This window comes from Penicillium citrinum (assembly GCF_028827155.1).
Source record: "Penicillium citrinum strain IBT 23319 chromosome Unknown utg000002l:1.0-3833315.0:1.0-3834789.0, whole genome shotgun sequence".
NCBI lineage: Eukaryota > Fungi > Ascomycota > Eurotiomycetes > Eurotiales > Aspergillaceae > Penicillium > Penicillium citrinum.
Window position 1 is genome coordinate 2,365,846 of NW_026622687.1, and position 16,615 is coordinate 2,382,460.

Genomic DNA, 16,615 nt, shown 5'->3' on the forward strand with positions numbered 1-16,615 from the left:
TTCCAACACACCATCAACACTTATATATATCTATCTCTTAATTTATACCATTCTTTAATAGACATTTATCTAATTTCCTTGTAATACAGTAAATGTGTCAATTCCTATTTCGTGCAAGACCCACCCAAGAAGCTTGGACCAACCCTGCGGAGCCTCACCAGCTGCTTCTGGCGGCTTCTTTCTTGCTTTCACTTCCCTCTTCTGCATTTTTTCACCTTTTCCACCGGTCTCCATTTTTGCTGGGAACTGAATAATTACCGCTATAATGAACGCTGCAGCGCAGGGCGAACAGGCCCTCAAGAACTCCAACGCTATCCTTGCCATCCAACACTATACCCGCGCCCTCGCCGAACTACCCCGCGCAGTCAATTATTACATCCAACGTTCGACCGCCCACTCCCGCGTAAAACCCGCAGACGGTGGTCCTAACTCCCTTGCTTCCCTTCGAGATGCCGAGGTTGCTCTGGCACTAGCTCGGGAGCGCGGCAAACGTGAGCTGATTCTCGCAGCTCAGATGCGTCGCGGGGTTTCGCTGTTCCAACTTGGCCGATTCCACGATGCGAAATTTCTATTCGACCTTATCGACTCGAAGACTCGGAGCGAAAGTGGCCCGGAGGATAAATCAGCGAGCTTACAGGCTGCGATGTCAGGAGGTGGAAAGAGCAAGAAAGACGGGGCTGAGCTGCAGATTTGGAAGATGAAGACTGACCGCAAGGTCAAAGATCTTGGTGGCCCTGATGAGACAGCTGTCACTGTCGTTGAATTCCCCAGTGACACTCAAATCCCAACTGAAAAGGAAATCAAAGCTGAGCTGGAGAGCTTCAAGTCCGGAAAGACGGCACCGGTTGCCAACGAATCTAAGAAACGAGATTCTCCGCTAGCTTCAGGTTCAACTGCTACACCGGCCCAGCAGAGCAGCCAAGGAGTCGATGAGAACAAGCCCTCTGCTCCCGTGCCCGAGAAGGTGCGCCACGAATGGTACCAATCAAGTGACTCTGTTGTCGTGACGCTCTATGTCAAGGGCATTCAAAAGGACAGTGTCCAAACAGATATAAAGGAGGAATCGGTAAGTCATCAAGTAGGCTACACCTTGATTTCATCGGATGTTAATATTGGCATTCAGGTATCTTTGCAATTCCCTCTTCCATCCGGCTCTGATTACGATTTCACTCTCGACCCGCTCTTTGCCCCGATCGACGCTACCAATTCCAAGGTCTCCATCATGGGAACTAAAATTGAATTGGTTCTTCAAAAGCAATCAAAAGGTCAAAAGTGGCGAACGTTAGAGTCCAGCTCTACCGATACAACCAAAATTGCAGATCGCCCTGCTGCTCCGTCAGCGCAAAGCCCATCGGGTCCTGCCTACCCGACTTCATCTCGCTACGGGGCCAAGGACTGGGACAAGGTTGCATCTTCACTCACTTCGAGCAGGTCCAAGGGCAAAAAGAAGAAGGACGAAGTGTCTGGAGATGACTCAGACGCCGAATCTGTGGATTCGGACTTCGGTGGTGACGCGGTAGATGGATTCTTCAAGAAGCTTTATGCCGGCGCGGATCCTGACACCCGTCGTGCCATGATGAAGAGTTATATTGAGAGCGAGGGAACTTCACTCAGCACCAATTGGTCTGAAGTTGGCAACAAGAAGATGGATGTGCACAAGAGCTGAGATTGTCTCTAAAATGATTGCCTTTATCAATTGCTCCTAATGACCTTTTCACGTCCAAATCGCATTTAGCTAGTGGAGTTTGCAGTTTCGTTTGCTTTGGTTCGGAATTTGAGTGACAAGTTAGCTGAGAATGCCAATGTGTAGTAGCCTTTTTTTATAAGTATATGGGGCCTTGCTTTATCTCGCGTGGTATGAAACAATGATGAGTGTTTCTGAAATAAATTCTTTTGATGAACTTCTTTCTTTCAATACTGTGATTCTTCTGAGTACTACCACCAATGTTATTCAGCCCTAAACAGCTTTAGTCTCAAATTGTTCAATCACTTAGGCTAGTGCAGTACTTCTGCTCTGCTCAACTACTTATCGAGCTTACTATTAATACCATCAGTGTGGCTACCAAAAAAAAACCCAGGTTTTCATTCTGTTGTGATTAACTCTTATAGAGAGAACTAGGAGTCAAGAGTCAACGCCTACCAGCTATCTACAGTACTTTCGCCCGAATAACAGTGTTGATCTCGGAGACGGCTCCCAAAGTGGCCTGGGCTAGACTTTTTTGGTCTTCGGTGGAAATTTTTGGGAAAATCACACACTTTATCCACCCTCAGGATTGTGTCCACGGGGTATATCGGGGACAGACCAGTATCCGTCATTGTACATTCAAAGGCAATTTGTAGCATTGACTCTCGCCCGCATGGGCACCCCAGATCCCATTGACCATGATTTTCAATATTAACTGCAAGAACCGGCAATTGGAGTTGATCTGCAGTGAGATTTTCACCATCGACGTGGCTGAGCGAACCAAAAGCCCACGTAACGGCGGGGCTCAAAATAAGCTCGCTGGTCGGAAACCCTAACTTTTACCTAATCATTCCGATCCGTTGGGGTTACTTGGAGTATTCGTGCCAAGATTGTTTATAAACCTTGGATTTTCATTATTCACGGATTTCAAATAACCTCTACACAATTGAATTCTTTTTACCTAAATCAATCCGAGGACTCCTTCTCATCCGCCGTGGTATAATTTCCCCCGGTTCTTTCGCATCTTGTCAGCTTTCACAATCCCTACACATTTGCCATCTTCCCAGCCGCAAATTCTCACACCGAAGCAAATAGCATTTTATTGCCTTCTTTCAATATGCGCAACATTCACATCGCAGTGCTGGATGTCGATATCCCAGCCCGTGGTCTCTATGAGGCACGAGGTCTTTGCAGCGCACACTTTCGCAGCATTCTCCGCGAGACAGCAGCACACCTGAATGAAACCAACCCAGACATTACCAACCCTATTAATATAACCGTCACACCATACGATATTCGCGGAGGCCACTATCCCGAGTTCCATCTGATGCGTGGTGCCAACCTTCAAGATGGATATCCCGTCTTGAACCCTATCGACGCTGTCTTGATCACCGGCGGTTCGCCAGGTGTCTACGAAATGCCACACTCGCCATGGATGCAAGTGCTGGAGAAATTTATCAAGACCGTCTACAACGAATATACCGAAGTCCGTATCATGGGCACATGTTTCGGTCATCAGCTCATTTCCCACGCGCTGGTCCGCGATCCTGAAGACGACCTTCGCGACGTTTATGTCGAGAAGTGCCCTCTCGGAAGAGAAGTTGGTATTTACACCGTTGATCTTAACGAGAAATTTATTCAATCGTTCCCTTCGGCTCTTGGTCACCTTCCAAAGGGTCAAATGCGTATCCAGATGTTTCACGGCGACCGTGTCATGGCGGTTGAGAAGGGAGCTGCTGTCTCTTTGAGCGATACTCCACCTGTTTCTTTACCTGCTCCATGGATTAATGTTGGAAGTACCCCCATCTGCCCTATTCAAGGTCTTTATAACCCTGGCCGTGTCTTATCTGTCCAAGGGCACTATGAGATGGACGCTTTCGGCTTGTCGAAGATGTGTATCGATGCTGCGCCCACTATGGGATGGAAGGAATCTAAGCTGGCCTTGTTCTTGGAGCAGGTTGGTCCTGATCTCGTCGATCGACAGGATGATGCTAAGTGCTTTGCTACCGCGGTTGTCTCCTTCTTGGCTGACCTTGGGAGATGACTATACCAAAATGTATCCATTTTAGATAAAAAAGTCGTTAGATTACATGTCATGAATATACTACAAGATTCAAGGGTCGCTCCTACGCAACCTCCACGCTTCGTACACCTAAATAGGTAGGCATGCGATGCAAGATATTCCGGCCCGAGTGAACAAAGGCTGTTGCCTTTATTGTTCTCCTCATTTCCGTCAACATGAAGATGGTTTTGGTAGCATTGTCAGCACGTTGACTGGCAAGAGGTTGGAAAACACAACTCCGAGGAAATCAGTGACTTTTTGGGTTGCCTTATTGAAGATTGTATGGGCAAGAAGTGGTCCATGGAGCGAAGGGAGATCGAGGCGGAGGCTAGTATTCTCTGCAAGCTATGTACACCCCCATAGGGCTACAATATTTTCCCTTGACCCCACGAGGTTTGCAGCGCCCATTCTGGAGGTCATCTTCTCAACGACAAATTTAGCCTAGATTTTCTGAATTACCGGGTGGCTGGTATCACCGCAATAAGGATAGACGCTATGACAATATCAACACTACTATGTAGATAATAACATTGAAGCTACCTAGTGGGTTAGTCAACCCCTCCGGTAACTTTGATATTTGAAGTACAGTGAATTGTGCTCAAGAACATATCAATACTGGTGATGTTAGATGTGAGAAGCATGGTAGACAGAATATTTACGTTACGTTATGGACAGGCTCTGGATGCGTTCGTAATAAGAAATGTGTGAAAGCAGCGATTTTCTTCGATTGACATGAATCTTATGTAAATCATTAAACATGTGCGCCATTTTATAAATTTATTCGTCATCGGCGTAATCTTCGCTGGCCTCCTTGCCATCTCGGTATAAGAAAAATTGCACAAAGATGGCCATATCCAGGAAAAGCGTACCGGCACTCCCGACGAGCCAGGATAGATTCACGAGCACATAGCGTCCGTAAAGTGCGGAGGTCTCACCAGGACGACAATGTGCTCGGTGGCGGTGACCAGACATATCCAAGTTATCAGAAGCAGAAGACACCCCCTGACAGACAGGTGAGTATGCCAAGATAGAGAGAACGTAGGTCAAGTTGCCGATACAAGCAAACAAAAAGAATAGAAGGGATACCCCATCTGTAGACTTGCGACGGAAGTTGAGTAAGAGTTGGGGCAAGCGCGAACCCAGATAAAGAACTGCACAGAGGTATCCAAAGACCTGGCCAAGCGGATCCATAGTGAGGGGTTCGGGTTCGGAACTTGAGGATTTCGAAGCCGGGCTTACATACCACCCCACAATACCAGCGGCACACACGAGGATGATGGCGACGAAGTTAAAAAGGCATGTTTGGAGGGTGGAGATTCGACGGCGTCGACGTCTTTGCAGAGCAGCATCTGATGCCGGACCATTCGAGTCGATAAATGGAGTCGCAGGTGAGAGGTGTGTGCCATCAACATGAGTATGCAGAATATCACGAAATGAAGTTGCGGAATGGCGTCTTCCCCCAGCAGACGTCGATGATGTAGGCCGTTGTTCATGTTGAGTGTTATATCCAATGTGGCTACTGGCAGGCTCCTGAATTTGCACATGGCCGTTAGACTTTGGTAGGAGTGAAGATCTTTCAGTCGGTGTTGGTGTGGCTTCATTTCCATTCTCCCGGTCATTCAATGGATCAGTAGCAACTTGGTCTGATTCAGGAGGCGGTGATGGGGAAAGCTCATCCCTGATATTAAATCCTCTGTAATAAAAGCATTGACCGAGGAGAACGATGTCGGCTAGGGTATAGTAGACCGCCAATATGATCATGGTTGGCAGCACACCTTGCAATACGGCGCCAAGGATGTTGAAGACATCACCCGCCAACCACACAATGAGAAACAAGAGAGACAGGCCATCAGCAGATCCGCGTCGGAAATTCTCAATGATCTGTGGCGAGAATACAACTACCCAGCAGGCGATAGATATGGACCTGGAGAAGATGTTAGCTGGTTGCCGTTGGACAAGATCATAGTGATTCCTGATTCGTCGAATCGGAGAATTAAAAGACAGTTGCATAACGGTCGTGCAGCATCATCGAAAATTTTCAATTGTCACACAGCACGATTGACTCAAAACGAATAGAAGATGAAAAGGAAAGCAGCGAGGATAGAAGTAAGCGTAGCATACCCGCAAATGCCACTGAGGGCCTCAATATTGAAGTTAACTGCCTGTGGGGGGGGAGCATGTTGCTGATGGAGACTGGGATGATCGACCAAGATCCCAATCAAGAATCTTGCTGAGAATAGCGTAGGACGGTTATAAAAAATATAGAATGAATTCAAATTTAGAGGGCTTCTTCATCAATAAATGACAAAAATATGTCAACTCGGCGTGGAAGGAAAAGCTGGAGAAATCCGCGGGACAAATGTGGATGACGTCGGGTGATCACGTGGACACGATCTATAGAGTGCAGAATCTTCTATTTACAAGGCAGTATTTATTACAATCGACAAAAAATCAGGAGAATCAAATTTCATCTTCAAATGGGAGAATAACCTTTATCAAAGTCCATATGTGCTACTTGGCCGACCAAGCTCACGCGGCAGACTTCATGAACTGCTCTAGCTTGTCCTGGAAGTCGCAGAAGATATTAACAGCCTAATACTAAGTTAGCGAATTCAATCCAGCAGATTTGAAAATAAAAGTTGTTTGACAATACCTCTGTCAGTTTAATGTGACTAGATCCATTACCGTCCCGGGAAAAAGTGATCTGGAAATTTCCAGGATCATTCAAGTACGAAGTTCCAGGCGCTGGTAGCTCTTCAGTCGGAGCAGAGTCGAACAGCGATGGCGTATTTTCGGGCTTGGGCTGAGTGAGCTGTTCCAGCAAATTCGGTGGAATCGTGATATGAGCAGCTCCAGCAAGAGCAAAAATCTCGTCGGTCGAAGTGAGACTAGCTGCTAAAAGCTGAGTCGAAGCGTTGATCGACTTGTAGTATTCCTGGATTGCTCGACAGAGAGGAAGCAGCTTTGCTTCATCCACGAGCCTGTCAAGTATTAAAGTTTAGTATAAATCACTAGTATGTTCTGAGATGAATGTAGCCGCCAGAGGTCAGACTTGCTATTTGGTATAAGACTTACCCAGGTATCATATGGACCTTAAGTTCATTTACATAGGGCGAAATATAAGTGCAGCCCACTTCAGCTGCGAGCACAGCTTGGGGCATACTGAAAAGTGTAGTTGCAAGGGTTCTCACACCAGCTAATTCAAGAGTATGACAGGCCATCATACCCTCCCAGGTGCTGGGGATCTTGATAGCGATGCGTGTGACGTCGAATCCTGGCTCAACATGTTGAAAGAGTTGCACATACCCTGGAAACATCCATGTCAGTAGATTTGATAAAGAATAAATGGCTGGGGGTGTTAAAGTCAAGCGTACGGAGGGCATTCACAACTGTCTTCTCTTGGGAGTACGAGTAATACGGGTTTGTCTGCACAAAGACGGAACCCTTAATGTGCTTGGATATTCTGACAGCCAAGCGTACCATCTATACTAGAAATTCAGCACTATCCCCCAATCCTCTAGAATCTCTTCCTGATCAACATACTGCAAATTCAACGGCCAGCTCTTCCACGCTGATGGAAGAGTACTTGGAGTGGAGCGCCTTCGCATCCGCGTTGGAGGAAGCCACAATTTCCGCAGAGGTTGGCTTGGATAACTCTCCTAATGTAATCGCCTGATGATTTGGTCAGGTAATCGTATGAAATCAGTGGCCATGGCTTGTGAGGATGTCTTCCTATAATCACTTATTGTCCAAGAAAAGTGTACTTACCTGATTGCAGGTACAATTATGGAATGGACCAAGGGCCTTAGCCACTGGTTACTCCCATTAGCAACTGGATTTGATATAATCATATCGTCTTATTGAGAGGAATTGTCTACCTTCCGCGTCCATAGTATCGCAGTCCACTATAGTACGCGAACGCAGATAGTCCAAGCCAGTTACAGCAGTCATCTTGATAGCAAGCTAGTTTGGCGTTCTCAAGATCTGAATGTGAATGAAAGTTGGTTTTCAAGTCAATTATTTTCACAACGATTAGAGAACAATCAAAGAACAGGTGTAAGAAATGGAATCGGCCTTCTCTACACCGAACATCCCACCTTTAGACGCCCCAGTGGAGACAAGCTGGGATTACTCAACCTGGAGATGCTAACCGCTGCTCCACCGAATGGGCATACAAAATAATCCACAGCGGGGGTGGGGGTGATTACCAAACAGCGTGGGACAAAATGGCCAGATGGAATGAGATCCAAGTGGCCGAGACGTTTGTCGATAGCGTTTTGCATCAAAATACTGGAGAGATTTAGTATATTGTAAAAGATTCATGGTAATTGAGTATTACTAGTAGCTGAATACTTGAAATTAAACAAGGATGTATTGGCGAGGATATTTACTATAATAGGTATGCCGAAACGCCAAATAATGCAAGAACACAATGCGGTTATCGCCCAAAGTCCCCTTTGATGAACAAATAGCGAAAGTCAATCCAAAAGATTGAAAAAAATGAAAATAATGCTTTTTATCTATTTAGCCTGGGCAGCTTGCCACGCCTCGTGGGCCTTCTTCTGACGCTCCCAGTCCTTGCGGAGCTTCTTCGCACGGCTCTTGGTGATTTCCTCGCCGGCAGCATCGCGCGTGGGAAGACCCTCGTCATCCCAAGCGCTATACTCGTTGGTACGGAACATCTCAAGGTGGCTCAGCTTGCCCTTCTCGAGCTGCTTGAGCGCCTCCTGTTCACGCTTCTGCTTCTCGAGCTGCTTCTGGCGAGCGCGGGTCTCTTTCTCTTCCTTGGCCTGGATCATCTCGCGAGTCACAGGACGGACGAGAGCCGGGAGATTATCGCGGTCCTCAAGGTAGACGCCCAGGTCGAAAAGATCAATATCACGGACACGATCGCAAAGAGCGAGTACCTCTTTTCCAGCAGACTCGGATGATTGCAGAGATGAAACCTTGTTTCGGAAGTTGGTGAGGACTTCTGCGTAAGGCTTGGCTGCCTCAGAGACCTCAGCGGGTGCCTCAACCTTGATAGCATCGGCGATTTGACTGGCCGAAATTCCCTCTTTGGAACGAGCCGCTTGGCGGACGGTATCACGAATGGTGGATAACGGGAAGAGGAAGGGCTTGGCTTCCTCAGGAACGTCGATACCTGACCAGCCGATCTCAGTGCTATCAGCAGTGGCTGTTCCGTTAAGACCAAAGATGTTGACGATGGAAGTAACCCAGCGAGCGGAAGCCTCAACATCCTTCGGGTTCAAAGCAGCCTTGTCTGCACTGTTGTATTTTGTGATAAATTCGGAAATGGATTGCATAGCACCCACAGTGTTGAATGAATCGCAAAGGTGCTTGTGCACCGCCTCCTTGGCAGCTTCGAGGTCAGCCGCAAGGGTAGTATCAGTACCGGCACCCTGGAAAGCCGCAGGATCCTTCATCTTGAGGAAGAAGTTATTGACCTTGTCCTCCCAGGAGGTACTGGAGCTCACAAGCTCATCGGTAATCTCAACGCCATCCTTCCAACCACCAAGCAAGAAAACAATACGCAGACTGCGTGGGTCCCAATCTTTTCGGTCCAAAGCCTCGCGGATAGTGGTGAAGTTCTTGAGGGATTTGGACATCTTAGAGCCTGCAATTGAAAGGTGACCCATGTGTAGGAAGTAGTTGACCCATTGCTCGTGTTTGCAAGTGTCATGCCAGTAAGCTTCACTTTGAGCCAGCTCGTTATCGTGATGAGGGAAAGCAAGATCGATACCACCAGAGTGGATATCCATCTGCTGACCTAGCTCCGCCGATGCCATAGCCGAGCACTCGATGTGCCAACCAGGGCGGCCCTTGCCCCATGAACTTTTCCAGCTTGGCTCGCCCGGTTTGGAGGACTTCCAGAGCGCAAAGTCCGAAGCTCCACGCTTCTCAGTTGTCTTGCTCGCCAAAGAACCTTCACCCTCTGCAGCCAGCTTGTTGTCCGATCGACTCCATGGTTCCAGACGAGCATATGGGTGTCCAGCGCGTTCGAAAGCATCAATATCGAAGTAAACAGAGCCATCCTCGGTCACGTACCCGAAGTTGTTCTTGACAATACGTTCCACAAACTCAGCAATGTTGTCGCCGTACTCGGTAACGCGGGTCAATTTGCTGGGGTCGAGAACATTCAAGTCGCGCATATCGGTCAAGAAACGCTCCTCGTACTTCTTGGTGAGCTTAGTGAAGATTCCATGATCATCTGCATTAATTGATGCGCCCTTGAGTGCATCCAGGTATGGGAGCAAGACATCCTGCGCCTCAGTGTAGAAAGCCTCGGCGAACAAGGCGGCATCACCGGCCTTGCTAGCACCGGCTTCAGCATCCTTCAGCACCTTTGCAGCTGAGCTCGCTGTCTTGATGTGCATCTTCACCTTCGCCTCATCATCACCAGCTTTCTCGTTGCCCGGCAGAGCTCCTCCACTCAGCACTGTCGCGTAGGCCTTCTCCACCTCAGTTTGGTACTGCGCGGGAGAAAGAGCTGGATCCAACAGAGACAAGTTCTTCTTCAGGTACGCGGCATATGCGGTTTTCACGGTCTCGATCACTTCTGGTGTAATGACAGGGTTGGTACCGACAAACTCGTTGAAGAGGTGTTGTTGTCTGGCGCGGAGGATGATCTGAACGGGGGTTCAAATAGCAACTCAATTAGTTTTTTTACGGTTCAAGATCGGTGTAGGATGATCATTGACACCTCCATCTGCTACCACATACCTTGTCATCCACGTCCGTAATGTTCATCACAAAGTTGACATCGAACTTGAAGTAGTCGCGCATAATGCGCCGAATGATATCAGTGCTGACATAGTTGCGGGCGTGGCCCAAATGCGCATCATCATAGACAGTAGGACCACAGGCATACCAATTCACCTTCTTCCCCTGGGGATCGATTGGAACGAAGGGGGGTCTTAGACTTGGTTAAAGAGTTCCACACCTTCAACGGCGGCAGTTGAACCTCCGCGTTGGTTGGCGGTTGCCGCCAGGGCGGCTGCTGACGAGACGACATGGACCTGGAGACAGCAGCAACGGATCTAAAAGCAAACCGCCGTGGAGAAAAAGAGAGAGAAGAGAGAAACAAGGTGAGGGGCATAAAGAAGGAAGAGAAAGGGCAAAAGACCCAGTGGACGCGCGGGGCAGTCTTGGGGAACCACGATGACTCGCCGCAGCAACTCGTTCTGATTGGCCACGCAAGCCCTGAGCCCTACTTTCCCAATCGGTACTTTTTCTTGTCTCGAGACTTCTCCAACTTCGAACTTGTTTTCCCTTACAGTTTGTGACTCAACAGGTGATTCTACATTCTTCCTTGTACGATTCATTGACTCATTTGAAGCGTCACTGGGAGCTGCGCCACCATGCCTTCTCCCTTTCTGACCCCCGACGAATTCGCCCATGCCGACAATGTCGCCCTTCTGCATCTCCGTCGCGATCAGACAATTCCGACTGTCCTCCGCACCTACGACGACAAGAATGAGGGATACAAGGAAGGAAAAGTTTCCAATACTCGATTTGGTTCATTCCCACACAGTACTCTGATTGGTCAAAAATGGGGTTCTCAAATCGCAGCCTCTAAGGTCGACACCGGCTCACGCGGCCGCAAACCTACCAAGCGCAAAGCTGACGACCTCGATGCGTCCACCACTGGCGCCGATGATGACAGTGCCAGTACCGCTGCAAAATTACCGCAGGCAGCAAGCAGTGGATTCTTGCACATGATGTACCCGACTCCCGAATCCTGGACTCTATCGCTCCCCCATCGAACCCAGGTGGTCTACACCCCAGACTATAGCTACATTCTCCACCGACTTCGCGCCCGCCCAGGAAGTACGATCATTGAAGCGGGTGCTGGAAGTGGCTCTTTCACCCATGCATCTGTTCGGGCGGTTTTCAATGGATACCCTGGCGAGGAACCCGCGGCCAAAAAGCAACGACTGGGCAAAGTGTGTAGTTTTGAGTTTCATGAGCAACGGGCTGGACGAGTACGAGAGGAGATCAGCGAACACGGATTAGATGGATTAGTCGAAGTGACTCATCGCGACGTCTACGAGGATGGCTTTCTTCTTGGTGACCCGAAGACCGGCCGCTCACCCAAAGCCAGTGCTATCTTTCTTGATTTACCTGCGCCTTGGTTGGCTCTGAAGCACTTGGTGCGCAAACCTGCTTCCGGTGCAGAGTCACCGCTCGATCCTAATTCCACGGTGTATATTTGCACTTTCTCGCCTTGTCTGGAGCAAGTTGAGCGTACAATTCGCATGATGCGCAAGCTATCGTGGTTGGACATATCTATGGTGGAGGTGAATCACAACCGTATCGAGGTGAAGCGGGATCGAGTTGGATTAGATGCCGAGGGCGTACGTGGTGCAACTGTCTTCCCCAAGAACGTTGACGAGGCTATTAAAAAGCTCCGTGCAGATGATGCTCGCGCCAAACGTTTCCGCAATGCTCATCTACAAGGTGACGGTGACGGAGATGAAGACTCCGCAGCTGAAAAGATTCAGGAAGAGGAAGAAGAGCCATCTCCTGTAGAGGAATCAACAGCTCCGGCGTACAGTTTGGGCCGCCTATCTCATCGTTCCGAAACCGAGCTCAAGCAACATACTTCGTATCTCGTCTTTGCCCTTTTACCTCGTGAGTGGACTGAAGAAGATGAGCAAAGATGTCGCCGGAAGTGGCCTTCGGACAAGGCCGACAATAATGACCGTGGAACAGCCGGGAAGAGCAGGAAACAAATGAAAAAGGAGTTCAAGGAGGCTCGCTGGCGAGAAGCTCAGGAAGAAAAAGCCAAGGCTGGACAGGCGACAGAAGGGCAGACCGAGACTTGAAGAAACTCCCAAAGGCTTTTTTGTGGAGCAGTCTAAGGAATAATAATTCGGTGTACTATAAACAAAGGAGCATTTTCAAAAGCGTTCTATACATATGATGTTTAATTCAAATTTGGATTCAAACGCAAGCTTGATATATGATCGTAGTCTCATGTGCATCCAAGCCATGAAGGGCTCTTAGCAAAGTATGTTCTAAAGGATGCTCCCAGATGAGGAGCGGACAAATGAAGCCAAAATGGTATGGCAATGAAGTATGAAACAATGATAATGAAAAGACCACAGCAGTAATACAGATGTTATAACCCTCAAAGGTTATTCTCAACTCGGAACTTGTCCCATGCCTCGTTCAATGTTCCAAAAACTGCGCTAGAGATCATACGCTGCTCGGTTGTCGCCGTGACGGGGATCTGATGAGTGTAATTAGCAAAAACAAACATTCATTAAAATGTCAGTTGAGGTGATAGAAATACTAACCTTGTCAGGATGAACCTTGGCAATACCCTTCATGTATTGAATCTTCACCTTATTTGGTAATACCAACTCTGAGAGATTGATCTTCTTCCACCCAGAGTCAGACCACAGAACTGTCTCTAGACTGCCAAGAAGTGCACGCAAATTGTCTTGCTTGCCATTCCTCCAATTGGCGATCTTCAAGTCGACACTTTCGGACAATGCAAATTTCTCGTCGTCCTCGCGTTCGGCCGCCTTATTGGCCTCTCGGAGACGACTAACCGCTGCAGAATCCTGGCCAGCGCTTGAAGAGCCGGAAAGGTCTGACAGTGCGGATGGTTTCTTGGATGCAGGAGTTGGTCTCTTGCTCGCAGGTGCTGCCGGCTTAGATGGAGGCTTGCTGATTCCCGCGGCTTTCTCGCAACGGTTGCGACCTTGAATGCTAGTGCTTCCACCATGGCCAGATTCCACTGCCAGTTTCCATGTCTGTGCCGCCTCTGTCCAACGCTCAAGGTGCTCCAAAGCCTCCGCTTTGCGCATCAAAGCTTTGCCGAAGAAATCTTTCATCGGCTTTGGAGAATCACCATTACCGAGGTCAATCGTTTCAGATTCGCCCCTGGAAGGACCGATGACGGCGAGCATTGTATCGGCATCATCAATGACAGTCTTGGGCTCACCTATTCGTAGCCCGGTCATAGCGCGATTGCCACGGATGATGATTGTAATTGGATGCTTATCGGGTAGCATGCCCAGGGCCGTAGAGTAGCTTTCATGTGCAGCAGCGAAATCTCCTCGCTTCCATGCTTCAGCTGCCTTTTCACGGTGGCGATGGGTGGCCTGCAGGGCCTCTGGCGACAACGGTGGTATAGATCTAGGAGGTGCCTTTGGGCGTACTGGAGCCGATGCTGCTCTTGGTGGCCCAGGACTCGGAGTCGGGACTGGTGAGGTTGGTCCTGGCTTTTGCGAGGGGGGCTGATGAATCGAACAAATCAATGTTTGATTCTTGTGCTGGCGGCTGAGGCCGTCGTCGCCTAGCTGGACTGACATATGCCTGCGCCGACTGCTCCTCTGCTGCAAATCGCGATGGGCGAGACCTTGGCTCCGTGGAAGTTGGGCGAGATGGTCGTTGGAGGAAATTAGGTTGCTGGAGATTTTGGGATGGAGATGCCTGTCGTCGGTCATTCCCACCAGGCGCAACCGGGCGTGCAGGTTTTTGAGGGGGGGCCTGGACTTCCGCTTTCGAGAAGCATAGCTTCGTCGGTCATGTTGGAAGCACTGGCTTGTGACCGTTCAGTCTCTCCCCGTCGAGGACGTTGGGGAAGGGACTCTTCACGTGTAGATGATGCATCTCTCATCCATTTGGGCTGACTAGGGTCGTGGTCTGCATTAAACTCATTCACAGCCTGCTGGAATTTCTTACTCCCCGCTTTCCAGAATGAGCCAGCAGTCTTCAGCAGGTTATTACCAAATTGAGAGGCCATCTGAGCAGGATCACTTTCTGCAGCACCCGGACTACGGCTGTCCGTGCGCGACTGGGGAGTCTGTGATCTACCTTCCCGCACCCATGATGGACCATCGCCATTGCGACTTTGGCTTCTATTTGGTCGATCACCGGCTGGCCCAGTCGATGCTGCTCGACCTTGCGTCTTCTGTCGGGCTTCTTCATGTGCCGTCGTCAAAAGATAGCTAACTGCAGCTTGTACATCGGTTCCTGATTGTGTAGTTCTCAACGCCCGACGCGACTTATCCGCCGGAAATCCCATATCAACCAGTTCAGCAATTGCCCTATCCTCGTCACTGGATGGCATAGGAGATGCACTTTGTTCTTCATCCCGAGAGGCTGGAATTGTTCGTTCTTGCGGGCTTGGCTGGCGAGGAATTTCGGACACTGGCTTTCCTAGGAGCCCAAGAAAATCATCATCATCATCGGCTTGGGTGGCGGCGGGAGGGGGTGCTGGCTTTGACTTCAACTGATTCAGGCCAAAAGGGTCATCGTCGTCACCTAAAGCATCAAATCCGCCTGTGTTGTCCTGCATTGTGATCCCTGCGCTTGGTGTGGGTTGCCGGGAGGTGACGTTGACCCGCGGTGACGAAGTAGAGCGGGGGATGGGGAAATTGGTGGATGCATCAACCGGGGCTGCAGAATTGAAAGCAGCCAGTATATCATCCTCTTCTTCTTCTGCTGCTGCTGGTGAGATGGTTTGCGAAGCCGGTGTGGGGGCTGGGCTGCGACCTTGTTCAAAGGTATCCCAGAACTGGGTATTTTGGCCACCGTATTGGGCTTCGTATTGAGTGCGCTTTTCTGCTTCCTTCTTCGCCTTTTCTTCCTGCAACCGCTTCTGTTGCTCCAAGAGTGATAGGTTTTTGTTGTTTGCTGAGGAGTTGAAAGACACTAGATTCGCGAAGCTGTCTCCAGTAGATGATGTGGCGGGTTTGGCCGGCGACTGGGAGCGGTTGGAGGCAGCAGAAATTGGGGTAGAGCGACCAGACGGGCCATTTGATCGTACACTTGGGAAATTGAAGCCAGAGCCCATCGGTGGGGGTTTATTGGTGGGCGCATTCGAGCTGGGGGTCCAACTCAACCCATTCAAGTCGTCCATGGCGGGCTAGATGCTGCTCCGTGGGAGGTCGGAGCTTAGAAGAGAGAGCCTGATAAAGGTCTGGCGTGTTAGGAGTCAGGGAATGGATTCAATTTAAATGCCATGATCTCACCACGCGCACGAAAAATGAATTGAGGATGTTTGTAAAGGACAAGCTTCATCAGCGCATTGAGGGTCACTTACGCCCCTGTGGGGGGGCACAAGCACGTGATGTTTCATCACCGTTGCCTGCCTCAGCTTTAACCATTCGGCAGGAAATTAATTGTACAAGAGAATAGAGAAATTACAAAAATGGTCAAATTGCTGTCTTCTCTTGGATAGCGCTATATGACAGTTATCATTGTCAAGAACTTGAGGGTTCAAATGTCAGTCGTGGACATATGCACTATATATGTGCATTAGTGTGGAGTAGCTATATATATGTAAACTTGGCAGCCAGATCTCCTGTATAAATCTAGTAGATTCTAAACTTAGAACGATACCACGTGCAATAACAGTATTCTATCACTGACTATGGATAGTCAGTGATAGAATACTGTTACTAGTAGTTTTCTGTACAGAATAAGCACCCCGAGTATTTATTAACAAGGTCGTTAACGTAATGTAATATCATGATGTTATCGTGCTGGGCTTCAGATAGTACTGATTGAACAAAAATCATCCATGGATCCGTCCATGGATGGTTTATGTTCAATCAGCCGCTACCATATAGGTGGTACATTGCATAAAATAATATAGACCAGGATGCCGAGTGAATCACGGACCCAGCAAAGGACATACTATGTCACTGCCATATAGCTTGAAAGACCATGGAGTAAGTGCAGGTAATACCACCAGTATATGCCGAAACAAGAAAGTTAAGGGCAGATAACGTATTCTATAGAAACTACCGTCACTGAGCTTCATCCTCTGAATAGGCATTTTAGGATCGAAGCTAGAGCTTGACTAGGGCGGCTCAATGGCTTTGGAGCGTGAGCCATGCGGAGATGCC

At 48.9% G+C, this 16,615-nt stretch overlaps 7 protein-coding genes across 7 annotated transcripts; 3 read left to right on the forward strand and 4 right to left on the reverse strand.

Annotated features, from left to right (window-relative positions):
• Window positions 1–265: 265 nt before the first annotated feature.
• Window positions 266–1,666, forward strand: N7469_002706 (co-chaperone SGT1; the record flags this gene model as incomplete). Its single annotated transcript, XM_056641626.1, has 1 exon — window positions 266–1,666. The coding sequence occupies one exon, from the start codon at window positions 266–268 to the stop codon at window positions 1,664–1,666; it is 1,401 nt and encodes a 466-aa protein (XP_056504120.1).
• Window positions 1,667–2,801: 1,135 nt separating this feature from the next.
• N7469_002707 (type 1 glutamine amidotransferase) lies at window positions 2,802–3,728 on the forward strand (the record flags this gene model as incomplete). Its single annotated transcript, XM_056641627.1, has 1 exon — window positions 2,802–3,728. The coding sequence occupies one exon, from the start codon at window positions 2,802–2,804 to the stop codon at window positions 3,726–3,728; it is 927 nt and encodes a 308-aa protein (XP_056504121.1).
• Window positions 3,729–4,523: 795 nt separating this feature from the next.
• On the reverse strand, window positions 4,524–5,756 carry N7469_002708 (PQ-loop repeat-containing protein; the record flags this gene model as incomplete). The annotated part of the gene is made up of 1 exon (XM_056641628.1): window positions 4,524–5,756. One exon carries the CDS (start codon window positions 5,754–5,756, stop codon window positions 4,524–4,526), a length of 1,233 nt encoding a protein of 410 aa, XP_056504122.1.
• A 519-nt stretch (window positions 5,757–6,275) lies between these two features.
• N7469_002709 (transaldolase family protein) lies at window positions 6,276–7,063 on the reverse strand (the record flags this gene model as incomplete). The annotated part of the gene is made up of 3 exons (XM_056641629.1): window positions 6,276–6,338; window positions 6,400–6,727; window positions 6,822–7,063. The coding sequence occupies 3 exons, from the start codon at window positions 7,061–7,063 to the stop codon at window positions 6,276–6,278; spliced, it is 633 nt and encodes a 210-aa protein (XP_056504123.1).
• Window positions 7,064–8,266: 1,203 nt separating this feature from the next.
• N7469_002710 (cysteine--tRNA ligase) lies at window positions 8,267–10,761 on the reverse strand (the record flags this gene model as incomplete). The annotated part of the gene is made up of 3 exons (XM_056641630.1): window positions 8,267–10,375; window positions 10,470–10,634; window positions 10,690–10,761. 3 exons carry the CDS (start codon window positions 10,759–10,761, stop codon window positions 8,267–8,269), a joined length of 2,346 nt encoding a protein of 781 aa, XP_056504124.1.
• A 346-nt stretch (window positions 10,762–11,107) lies between these two features.
• Window positions 11,108–12,574, forward strand: trm61 (tRNA 1-methyladenosine methyltransferase subunit GCD14; the record flags this gene model as incomplete). The annotated part of the gene is made up of 1 exon (XM_056641631.1): window positions 11,108–12,574. The coding sequence occupies one exon, from the start codon at window positions 11,108–11,110 to the stop codon at window positions 12,572–12,574; it is 1,467 nt and encodes a 488-aa protein (XP_056504125.1).
• A 305-nt stretch (window positions 12,575–12,879) lies between these two features.
• Window positions 12,880–15,624, reverse strand: N7469_002712 (UBA/TS-N domain protein; the record flags this gene model as incomplete). Its single annotated transcript, XM_056641632.1, has 4 exons — window positions 12,880–12,981; window positions 13,049–13,917; window positions 13,964–14,254; window positions 14,301–15,624. 4 exons carry the CDS (start codon window positions 15,622–15,624, stop codon window positions 12,880–12,882), a joined length of 2,586 nt encoding a protein of 861 aa, XP_056504126.1.
• Window positions 15,625–16,615: the final 991 nt, after the last annotated feature.